General features: G+C 47.4%; 1 protein-coding gene across 1 annotated transcript in view; it reads right to left on the bottom strand.

Moving 5' to 3' along the window:
* BIN3 (bridging integrator 3) overlaps positions 1 to 11,351 on the bottom strand; it is a 39,812-nt gene extending 28,461 nt beyond the window's left edge. Inside the window, exon 1 of the mRNA XM_084768265.1 lies at positions 11,186 to 11,351. Within this exon, the coding sequence (XP_084624391.1) occupies positions 11,186 to 11,193 (8 nt within the window). The 5' untranslated portion in view covers positions 11,194 to 11,351. The remainder of the gene's footprint in view (positions 1 to 11,185) is intronic.
* Positions 11,352 to 12,775: the final 1,424 nt, after the last annotated feature.

Here is a 12,775-nt window from a genome sequence, read left to right on the forward strand (position 1 = left end):
TGCAAAGGCATAACTCAGACCCTCGATTTTATTCCGCTAGTCTATATGGCCCGTCACCCTATCTTACTGCAGCTTTGGAGTATGCTTTAAGACTGAGAAAGGCGAGCCTTTCAACTTTGCTCTGAAGATTATTGATTACTCGGTGTCCCCTTTCTTTCCATATGAATTTTAGTGTTTTTTTTTTTTAAACTTTTTTTTTCTTCTTTGAGACAGGGTTTCTCTGTGTAGCCTTGGCTGCCCTGGACTCACTTTGGAGACCAGGCTGGCCTTGATTGAACTCAGTGATCTGCTTGCCTCTGCCTCCCGAGTGCTGGGATTAAAGGCCTGCGCCACTACACCTGGCTCTATGTTTTACTCTTATATCTTATATACATTTATAATTTATTTTAAGTGTGTGGCTAAACAGTTGCTTTAACAGGAATTAAATTTTATCTTTTTTTTTATAAGCTAGGTGTGCCTGCACATGCTTATAATTTATGATCCCGGAGCTGGAAACAGGTAGACTCCCCAGGGCTTGCTGACTGACTAGCTTGGAGTTCTGGACTGGTGAGATCTTACCTCAGGACACAAAGTACATAGCGCCTGGGGGAGGGGAGCAAGAGCTGGGGCTGTTTCTGGCCCTGACAGACACACATGAATATGTACTATACGATCTTCTTTTGGTGTGTGTTTATGTTTTTTGTTTTTAAGAAGGGTTCTTAACTCTGTAGCCTACATTAGCCTAGAATTCATTCTATAGCACAGGCTGACATTAAATTCATAGTAATCCTCCTGCCTCAGTCCCTTAAGTGCTGGGATTACAGGCATGCACCACCATGCATGACTTAAGTCTTTTTTTTTTTAATCACAGATAAATAATATGGGCTTAACTATATTTATGGTTACAAAACTCTTTTTAACATCTAGCAAAATTAATTCCTTTTCCAGGTAATATTTAGGGCTATTTTTGTTTTATTATTCAAGATGAATCATCGGCTGTGTCCTCCCTCCACACTAAAAGCCTATAAATATATATTTAATATCATTAGAGATGTATCATACTCATAGGCCGTTAAGTGTGTGAAGAACCTACATCCATAGACACGTAGGTTACCCTTAGGGTGGCAATATTGCAATCTGCTCACTCAAGTCTTTTTATTGTGTCTCTTAGTCTTAAGACTTGATTCTTCTTCATTTCTTTTACTTCCCCCTCCCTCTCTTTCTTTTCTTCTTTTCCTTTATTTTTTCTTTTCTTTCTTCTTTCCTTCCTCCTCCTCCTCCTCTTCTTTTTCTTTTTGAGACAGGATTTTTCTGTATAGCCCTAGCTGTCCTGGACTCACTTTGAAAACCAGGCTGGCCTCAAACTCACAGAGATCCGCCTGACTCTGCCTCCCGAGTGCTGGGATTAAAGGCGTGTGCCACCATACCCAGCTCCTCCCTTTCTTTCTTAAATAGGACCTCTACATTTATTTTGTTGGCTATTATGTGCCCAAAGTAATATTTAAATGTAAACATTTTAGCTCTATATGTCTTAGGTATGTTCTATGGTGGTTAACTTTTTTTAATCCTATGAAATGATAATCTTTTTCATTTTATGTTGCTGGATACACTGACCTTGCAATCACCCACCATACCTACATACTTAACCTATATATCCTATGAAATTCAACTGTAGAAGGGAGATCAGTTAGGTTTTCCAAGTAGATATAAAAAATGATAAACTGTTCCTTCTGTTTAACAATACTTGAACCTATACTTCTCGTCTAGTTACTGGTTAACTAGAAAGTTGTTTTTTTTGTTGTTGTTGTTTTTTGTTTTGGTAAGAATAAGATGCCTTTACATTTGATCTTTCACTGAGAAATATGAAGGGAGTCACTGACTTCGGCCAGAAAGCCTGAAAACAGGGAAGTAGCTTTCTGTTCCTAGATTACTAAAAGACAAAAATTGTGTTTCTGGCAAGCCAGTGTCTTGGTAGCACACATCTGGGTAAGCAGCTTACTCTGCTGTGACACAACACTGTGATAAAGCGAGCAAATGCGCTTCCTAACACTGAACCATCCTGTCATCACTGAGGTCTTCTGCTTGGCAAAGGGTACAGGCTAATTAACTTCTATGAGTCTACGTTGTGCTTTCCGATCATGATACATAGCTTATCAAAGACAGGGCCTGAACGTGTTCCTTCTCTGCAACCCTGGCAGGTGCTGTTTTAGGCACCATGTGATGCTCTCTGCCTTTTTGGTGAATGTTTAGTGCATCATTACTAAGGGCCAGTTTTTGTGCCAAGTGCTATGCTGGGTTCTGGAGACATTAGGACAAATAAGGAAAAACCACCCCGTGACCTCATGGACCTTTTATTTCATCCCACAGTGATGAAAGAGTAATTGAACAAGCAAAAAGGAATGTACTGTCCAACACTTGGGTCCTGTAAACTACCGTACTATGATTTAGGATTCTTGAAAAACATACAAACAACCCCTCCCCCACCACATGCACTCTTAGACAAGAGTTTATAAAGAATAAAAAAGGGCTCCCAGTCTGATGTATGATCAAAACCAAATTGACAAGGAATGCCAAGAGCCAGCGGCAGATCAGAGTTGGCCTCTGGCCCCATTAGCAAAGCGTGGAGAAGTTACCAGAGCTTGAGACAAGAAAACATATAGTTTTAATTTTATGTGTGTGAGTGTTAATGCCTACAGGTGTGCATGGGTACCATGTGCCTGCAGGAGCCAGAAGAGGGTGTCAGGGATCTGGAGGCGGAATTACGGATGGTGGTTAGGCATCACTTAAGTGCTGGGAGCTGAACTCAGTTCCTCTGTGAGAGCAGCATCCGCCCTTAACCACTGAGCCATCCCTCCAGTCCCCAAGGCAAGGGATTCTAAGGAGCTTTTGAGGATGCTATGAAGGGAGAGGAGCCTCCTGGGATAATTTCTGATATAACCCATCATGCCCAGGAAATGACTAGAAACCAGGGACAGATGGGACACTCCTCGGCACTGACATGGGGCATACTCCCAGGGGGCAGTGGAAGGTGGCAAGGAGGAACACAAGGGAAAAGAAACCTGTAGCCCAGCTACACTTCACCAGGCTCTGCTTCTTCAGCTGCACTGAGGAGTGGCAGCGTGCATGAGTGACAGCTGGGGTGCTGCTGGGTCACAGGAGGCTTGTAGTCCTCCAGGGCAAGGAGGTCAGTGGGGCTTCTTGTTCCTCCTGTCCCAGCTTTTTTCCTGGTCTCCCCTGGGGACCAGAGAAGTCAGCAGCAGCTCAGAGAGAAAGTAGGGCTTGCTACCTTGAGAGCCCCTATATCCTGGAAGAAAGCAAGAGGCTTATGGCTCCCACTCTAGAACGTGAGTCGCTCCTCAGTGCTGCTGGCCACTCTATAAACACAGCTCCAGAGGCCAGGGGAAGGGATATTTTGGTCTCAGGAACAGAATGGAGAAAACATTCCTCAACCTCCAACATGCCTCACCTCAAAAAGAAAGAAAAGAAAACAAACAAACAAAAAAACAAGTTCTGTGTGTACAGAGGGAAAGGATCCTTTTTTTTTTCACAATAAAGAAAAGTCAACAGGATGTTCTCCGAAGCTACAAATATACTTCTTTCAAACAGTAAATATCTCTATTAGCAGCGCGATGCCAGTTGGCTAATTCTGTCTCAGTAAAACCTTCCAAAAAAGTTCCTGCTCTTGTGTAACATCTATTTACAAAACGGCTCTTTTTCACCCTCCATTTGCTAGGTTTCTCAATCTTTTGTTTCCTCACCCGCCTCTACTGCAGGGGCAGAGACAACAGGCTGATCCAGATGGTGGCTGGGTAGGGATCCCCCGGGTCACCCCAGCACATCACTCAAGCCCTGCCTTCTTGGGAGCATCCCCCTCTTCGCTCAGTCTATGCAACAGCCGGAGCTCAAACCTCTTGCTCACTCTTTTGGCTTCACCTGCCTTTCCAAAATGTGTTTCTAGTAACTGGGAATCTAGGCCTGTAGGTAGAGAGAAGCCCCAGAATGATTCAGGCTCCCCAGTCTGTACCTTTTGATATCTCCAGCTGGGCAAGAGACTCACAGAGCTGGGGGGTGGGGGGTGGGTGAAAAGAAAAGAGGGCTGAGCAAGAGTGGGCGGTGGTTGATAGTGGCTGAAACCCTGGCTCCCCAGGGAGTGGTCTGGTCCTGAGTCACTGTCTGGGCAAGAGAGGAAGGTGGGCGTGAGGCAGCAGCTTCCCCAGTGGGCTAGCACTGGCCCTGCCCCCGTCCTTCAGTGACTGTCTTTGGAGTCCTGCCTGCTCCGGTCTAAGGCCCACAAGGCCACCAGCACCTTAACAAGCAGAAAAGTAGAGGGCCAGGGCCTGGGTCAGGGCCAGGCAGGGTTTAGGGAGTCACGTGACACTGCTGGAACAGGTGCTCAATGGATCTATCTTTTCTAGCTGCTCTGCTGAAGGCCAGAGAAAGGTCAGCGTGAAGAAGGGCACGACTGACTCCCCCACAGGGTCACAACCTGGGCTGACATCATCCACCTCAATGCCTACAACCACTGCCTCCCGCCCTGGCTATGCTTGACACGAACTCGCTGCATCCCAAACCACAGAGCCTAGAACATGACCCCAGACCCGCCATTCGTTTGAAGAGGGTGTGTGCATGACTAAAAATAAAAAGCATGACTCTGTGACTTGGCTGATTGTAAGTGGGACCAGGACAATCCACCGGCTCAGCTGTGATCCCTCCTTCCCGCTGTTCCCCGGGCTGTCCTCTGAATAGGGGTCAGAATGAATGACTTGGTGTTAGGTCGTGTAAATACGGGCTCCACCTAATTAAAGTGAGCATTTACTAAGAGCCTACTGTGGCCAGATTCTGTGTGAGATGCTTCTGATTTGTCGACTCACATCAGGTGCTCTACTGCTGTACTTCACAGGGTGGCACTGGAGGAGGCTGGGGTTCAAATCCTGGCTGTGGGCACCATCAGCTGTGACAGTCACACCAGTTACCGCAACTTCCTCTGTTTCCTTCCCTATAAAATAGGGCAAGCATCTGCCTTTTTTTTTTTTTTTTTGTTTTTTTGAGACAGGGTTTCTCTGTGTAGCCTTGGCTGTCCTAGACTCACTTTGTAGACCAGGTTGGCCTCCAACTCACAGCAATCCACCTGCCTCTGCCTCCCGAGTGCTGGGATTAAAGGCGTGCGACATCACGCCCGGCTGCATCTGCCTATCCTATAGGGCTGCTGAGGCGAGAAGTGAGGTCAATGCTTGAAACAGCTCCTGCCACGCTGTAAGTGGTATGGGGCAATTTGCTGGGACAGCGGTGGCAGTGGTACTGTGGTGAAGACCAAACTAAGGCCTAGAGGGAGGGCTGCACAAAGTGACAGAAATAAAAATACTGGAGGAGGGGTCAGAAAACGTGTGTGTTGCTCTTGAGGCAAGCAGCTGTCCTGTAGCAGACTGTACCACAAACAGGGTCAAGATATCCCGCGGCTCGCAACCCTGTGGGGATTTCTCCCTACACTGTACGAGGATTTGTGCTAGCAGCTCAGAGGCTGACATGTGCTTAAAAAGCCAAGACAAGATAGAAAACCAAGGTGTTTGGTGATGATAATGTAAGAAACTTCTAGTGCTTGACAGACAGGTCACCATCTCTTCTCATTGTAATTGGCAAGACGTGAAGGCGGGGAAAGCGGGTGCTCAACTGTACAGCCGCTGCTGAAGCTCCTCAAGGAGTCACCCCATTCCTGTCCTTCTTGTTACCCTAGAATCACCACTCTGAACCCAGGATTTTGTATTCACTTTCTGTATTTCCACTACATATATCCATAAGCAAAACCTAGTATCGTTTTCCTTGACATAAGCAGTGCAGTGTCACTCAGCCGCCAGCTTTTCCACTCAGCAGCATACTTCTGCAACTCATCCCATGTTAATATACAGACCTATACTTCACTTAATTTATTTTTTGAGGCAGGTTCTCAATCTGTAACCTAGTCTGGTATCAAACTCATGATGCCCCTGCCTCGGTATTACAAGTGTTGGGATTACAGGTGCATGCCACTATGTCTGGCTATCTTGCTCATTTGACGTATCACTTCATACATATAGCATAGTTGCTGGACATCTACGGTGACACACGTGGTTCATCTGGGGTCCTGGCTGCTGTGGCCATCACTGCCCCAGGTGCTACAGAGTCCAATTTGCCCCTCCAACCTCCAACTCCCAAGTGAGTTCCCACTACTCCTCAGACACTTTCTGCCCCTCTGGTGACTGTGAGAGGGCACTGTTGATGTAATGTTTGCCTGAAATTTGGCAAGGCTGAGCATCTCTGTTTAGGTGTCCTTTTCTGGAATGTGACAGCGATGGGGAAGTAATCTTTACAGCTGGCCCTCTGTGTCTCTCCTCTCTCTCCCCCCTTCCCTCCCGTCTCCCCCTCCTTCCACTGTGCTGTCTCTGTCTCTCCTTTGGTACTGGGGGCTGAACCTAGAGCCTTTGACATGCTAAGGCAGTGCTCTGCCACTCACTGACTTACATCCCTAGCACCCCCTCTCTAACAAATTCTATTTTTAGTCAAGGTGTTATAACCTAATGAAACCAGCCAAATAAACACCAGTAGTCTGGACATTTGTGATCATGCTCCTGCACCGTCAGCTTTCAAACTGCAAGCCATGCAAAATACCTATCAAATGGCCTTTTGAGGTGCTAGGTTCTAACCCAGGGTACAGAGATCAATTTAAACTGTGACACATTATATATATATATATACACACACACACGTGTGTGCTGGGACCCTGTCTTAAAAAACAAGGCGAGGGAGAGAGGAAGGGGAGGAAAAAGAAAAGAGAGAAGAAATACAGAAGGGTGGCTGTAAAGAATACCTGTCCATCACTGTCACCTTCCAGAGAAGGAAGCCTAAACAGAGAAGCTCAGCCTTGCCAGACTTCAGGCTATATTAAAAAGTAGCCATAAATCAATAGAGATGACTCATTCTTTAAAACATGAAAGAGAAATACTAGATGTTATAATATGAATATATGTGTGTGTGTGTGTGTGTGTGTATCACATATACTATGTGTGTCCATGTGCAATCTTTAGAAATATCAAAGGTATTTCTATGATGCAAGAGATGGCTCAGTTGGTTAGGACTGGACCTTAAATTTCAGCACACATGTAAAACATTGGGTAAGGTGGACAGTGCTCGGAATCCCAGCACTGGGGAAATGGAGACAGGTGGATCTCTGGGGCTTGCTGGCTAGTCAGCCTAGCCTTGTTAGCGACCGCCCGCCAGGCCAGTGCGACATGCATGCATGTACATGCAGGCATTTCTAAGTGTAAACTGCAATAAAACTGTTGGGAAGATGTCATCCAAGGCGGCTTTCATGATTTCATTCCTTCTCTTTTTTGAGCTTTGCAGGCCACAGGTACAGTAATTTAAACCACTGCTCTTGCTCTATTACCTCCCTGCTTAAAAGCCTTCAGTTTCCCAAAGGCCAGGCTCAGTTTCAATTCCTCAGCAGGCCATTGACAACAGTACAAAAAGTGACTCCAAACGAGAGTGCCAACTCCCACCAGTGAAGCCTCTGTCCAACCTTTACTTGTTGTACTGGCCTCCCTGCTGACTGTTCCTACCACATGCCCTCCGTGTACCTCCTCCAGTCACCTTTCCCATTCTCCTCATTTCACCTGGACCTCTTTCTCCATTTCCCCATGGAAACAGCAGCCACTTGCTAGGTCAAAGTTCAATTAAAATCTGCCTGGAGCTGTTCCTGACATCATCCTGACATGTAACCTCAGTACTTCTCAGGCACTTACAAAGGCAAGTGCTGGCTCTTACAGCCTTCCAAATGCCCTTCCACACTTAGCACCCTTGTAAACTGTCAATGTCTAACGGCATTTGATCAACAGATGTTGGTTGGGTATCATCCGTGTGTGTGTGTCACACTCGATAGTGCCATAAAACCATCAGGATGTAAAGAGGTCTTAAGAGGAAAAGGCATTTACTGACACCCAACCTACCAGACACCCTGCCTGAGGCCCATCAGTTATTTCCCTTCCAAATGCACTGCGGCCTGAGTCGGACAGATATCTGTCTAGGAGGAAGGGCGTCACAAAGGGGCGTCCAGTCTTTATGCTTAGCAGCAGACTCTGGTGGCAGAGTATCTACTCCATGTTACAGGGGGAGAAAACAAGACCCGGAAAGGCTGACCAACAAGACCTGGAAAAGCCACTCTGTGGGCAACAGAACCTGGACGTGAACCAAGTACTTGTCACCTTAGCCCGACTTTACTTCTATTACCTCTAATTCCCCTTCCTCCTCAAATGGCCTCCAGCACCCCTCCCCTCTCATCATCTAAGCCTCAGGCTATTGAGGTATGTGGATCCAGGGAAAGGTACAGTTCCTGGAGACAGCTAGATTAAAGTCATTATTCTTGTCTGGTTTTGATTCAGGACCTCACTATGTATCCCTGATTAGCCTGGAACTTACTATGTAGACCAGTTTGGCTTTGAACTCATGGAGATCTACCTGTCTCTGCTTCCCAAGTGCTAGGATTAACGGTGTGTGCCCCCACACCTGGAAATCACTCTCAGTTGTGCTCAATTTTCTCTATATAGCATACTGATCACACACTTAGGCAGAAATAGGTGTGGGGAGGGGGGAGGGGGCAGGGAGAAGTTGGTGGTGGTCGGGGAGCATTTGGTTTGGGGCCAAGAAGTGAATTAGTGCTCTGAGAGGCAAATATACAATGTTTTCTTCTTAATAGGACAGATCACTGGGTTGCCTTGCTAGAAGGCTAATGGTGGGTGAGTGGGTGGTAGTGCAGGTACTCACTAAATAAACAGGGGTTCTTCGGGCTGCCTGCACAGTGAAAGCAGAAAACAAAGGCTTCTTACTCTTCATGCAAAGTCCACAGTGTGCAAAGGGCATCAATATTGGACATTTCTCACTGTGACATTTTGAAAGTACAGCCTAGTCCAGAACAATGGCTGCCCTTTGGGCACCATGGGCCACCGTAGCCTCAGGCCTTATTTAACTATGCTTGGCACAGTCCATGTACTTGGTGAACTTGACCTTGGGCATCAGCCTCCCATGATGGCTCTACGTCACTCTGGTCTCTTCTCCTAGTGAAAATTCCAGTCTCAGATGAATGGATGGATTCATTCTAGGAGCAGGAAAACCGCGCTGGGAGTGAATCAGAAGGACCCAACCCTCCTTCCTTTGCCAGCCATTGAGCTGGGAACTGAGTGCGATTGTATGCTCAGGCGCTGGTGTTGGTCCCCTCTCTGGGAGAGAGGGTCAGGGTCCACGCAAGAGATGACGTAGAAGCCCTCGAAGCAGGAAGAGAAAAGAATCTCATCCTCCAGGGACAAAGCCACCCTTTTGGTCGTGACCCTCGATCCAAGGAGGTACGAAAGATGTGCTTGTGCTGGCAAATTAGTTCATGAAAACCTCAACTCCTGTTAGCTGCTGCCAGTTACAATTCTCTCCAACCTGGATGGGCTTTGGGAAATAAGCTGCTAGGTTGTTTTGTTTTTTTTTTTTTTCAGGAAAAAAAATAGGGAAACTTTCTGAGAGACAAATGAAAACAACTTGCCTGAGCTCCCCCATAAAATGGATACCTCTAGTGGTCTCTGCCCAATTAGTGAAAGGGAAAAAAAATTCCATTTAAAAAAAATATATAAATGCCAGTCTAAGCAGAAAGCACATGTACTTTCTGCTTTCTATTAAGAGATTCGAAGATTCAAGGTGCACAAATCAAGATGACTTCTACCATCAACAGGCTGGGAGGACACAGACTGATGCTTAAAAGAAACAATCCCTTTAAGAAAAAGAATTGAAGAAGTGCCACTTGATCTGTCACTAGCTAAGGAATTGGGGAGGGGGTGTTCCAGCCTTCTGTCGTCGGCCTCTTGGAGCAAGAGGTTGAGGGGAAATGAGTAGCTCCTGTCGGGGCTTATTAGAGCACTATAGGGGGCATCTGGTCCCTGCTTCTCGGGCTGTCCTGACATTTGTCCACAAATTAATCTCAGTCTGAGAAGCAGGTGGAGGAACGGGCAGAAATGGTTTGCACATTGTACATTAGAGAGCTATCCTTGACGTTGACTGACACTAGCTGCTTGGGGCCAAAGCTTGGTCTCCGCTGGTGGTCAAGCGTGAAAGCCTTCTCAGAGGGTGTCTAGCTAATTTCATTCATTCACAGCTGATTACCATGCAGTTATTTTGCATAACAGGCTGGCCTCTGAGCAAGTATGGCTTCTACATTAATAGACCTCGGGGTCTAAAGAGGGCTGATTCATCTCTTACTCCTCTGGAGACCAATTTATTCATACAAATGCACTGTAAACAGCTGGAGTTTGGGAGATCGGGGGTTGTGGACACACAGGTTCTTGGGCCTAATTGTAGAGTTCTTGATATGGGCAGCCTTTAAAGAAGTCCTAGGAAGGTAGGAAATCTATGGCTTTTTTCATATACATATATATGTGTATACACACACACACACACACACACACACATAATCAGAGCAGTAAATAAATACGGACTGGCTTTTGGGAACAAGAGGATCTTCCACAATAAGCCAATCACAAACATTAGGAAGTACCCACCCTGTGCGCCTCACCACCTGCAGCTGTAGTAAGACACCAGCTCTATGGCTCCTTGGTTTGCCAGTCCCCACAAAGTTTAAGCTGTCTATTTCAGAGGGAGGGCCAGTGGGTCATTGCCTTGGAAAGATTCAGAGAGTCCAATCACACATTAAAAGGGGGTGTGATGTGCAATTCTGGTCCTTTCCATGTGAGAATCAACTTTTAAACTTTGAAAAAGAATTTTGTCGTTTGAAGATTTTTAGGTGGTGCTATTCCAGCTGCCTGAGAACAGCTGGTTTTTTGACCAGAGACCTATGCCTAGACTGCCTCAGTGATGGATACAACTCCGGAGCGGACAGGCGCGGTGTAGAGTTGCCCACCGGGGCGAAGGAAGACATTGACTCCACCGCAATGGGTACTTGAGAGAGGAGAAGAGAGACTTCACACCAAGGAGCTGGAAGGAAACGCGATGAGACAGAGCTCAGGCAACAGGATCAGACGCGGGTTCCCAGGCTAAGGGATCCTCCACCCCGTCTTCCCGGGAGTCCCGCCGAGAGATGGAGCCTCCGGGAGGGCACGGAGGAGGCTCACGGAACCTCTCGGGAAGGAGCGGGGCTGTCGGGCCGCTCTGGCTCCAGCCGACGCCTGTCGGCCTCACTCACCAGCTCATTGTCCCAAACCCACGCCGACTGCCGGGGGTCCTCTGCAAAAAGTCGGTTCTCGAGGATCACTTCCGGATTCGGTCAGTCTCCAGGAAGTGATGCAGGACCCGCTCCCCTCTGCCCGGAAGAGGCGGGAAGGAGGCGGGTCCATGCGTTAACACTTTGTTCTCTAGGTGTTTGAGGCGGAGTTTTATTTACAGGTTACTGGAGGCGTCCGGGGCGGGCGGTGAGGCTAGTTTCCGCAGTTTCTCTGTCGGATATGGGCTTTCTAACCCAGAGATACAAGCAACGACTGTCGTGGGGAAGGAGCTAGAGGAGACGCAGTAGAAGGGTAGCTTACGTTTGCGCTGTACTCTATAAAGCACTTCAGGTTTCATATGCATCACCTGCTACAGTAAACAAGCGGCGGCGAGGGAGGGGGGTTGTTTGTTTGTTTGTTTTCCCCTTTCAAGATGGTTCTGGGATCAAATGGAAGACGAGTTGGAACTTTTTCAGGGTGGAATATTCTATGAAACTATTCAATGAGGGAAGGAGCAGAGAGCCCTGGTAATTCTCAGCACTCTGGAGGTTGAGACAGGGAGGGGGCCATGAGTTCGAGGCTAGTACTGACTGCATAGCAAATGCAAGGCCCATTTGGGACTCATCATCAGTTCTTGTCTCAAAACAACACAACACACCAAAAACTCACCGAACAACAGCAACAACAAAAGAGGAGGGTGTGTGTGGAGAAGTACGCAACATTGCTAGGAAAGATTCCAAGTTCTAGTCCTTCACATGACAAAAATCTGTCAGGTACTCTAGTAACCTGGGACGGGGGTGGGGGTGGGGGTGGGAGTGAGGGGGTGAGGTGAAGGTGGGGCGGGGGTGGGGGGACACGGATACAGCCTTGATAAGGAGTATTGATCTTGTCCCTAAGCCCTTCCAGAGCTACTGTCTTGCTGGGAGAAGTAAAAACAGCAATAATAGTAATAGTAATAATGATACAGAACGAGGCAGAACAAGCTGCTGGACAGCCTGTTAGGAGGTCCTGGGGCTGTACGTGGTGTTTTAGAAAGACAAGATCTAAGCAAACGAGATTTGTCTTTGGCCTCGCAATTCAGAGCCCCAGTGTACCACAAACTGCCTAGAGTTCTGCACTGAGCTGTGCTTCTCTGCCCAGGTTCCTGTGAGAGGAAAAGCAAGCAGTGAGAACCATGCCCATCCTGCCTCCTGACCTTCTCTCTCAGAAGCCCCTTTCTTCAAGTGGGCCTTAAGGGTTGCAGGCACAGTCTGGGGGGGCAGCTAAGCTCCTGAGACTTAGAACAGGATTTATATACAACAAGTCCCAAATTCCTAGGGCACAGGGGTTCTGAGTAGGAGGAACAAGGGATGGCTCATAGTTTAGTTTAAAAGGCTTTCCAATGAAAGGCGAGGCCCTCAAGACATCTCACAGATCAGCCCCATCACCGTGCTGTGTTTCCTGAGTAAAGCTGAGAGCAGGAGCAGTCTTGAAGAGAAGACCCAGAATCCTCGAAGAACAGCTCAGGCAGAGAGCATGGGTGGGCGGGGCCTTGGTCCTTGCAGCTTTCTTTGTACGGGGTGAGATGGATG

The sequence above is a fragment of the Acomys minous genome (genome assembly GCF_964271855.1).
Source record: "Acomys minous genome assembly, chromosome: 18".
Taxonomy (NCBI): Eukaryota; Metazoa; Chordata; class Mammalia; order Rodentia; family Muridae; genus Acomys; species Acomys minous.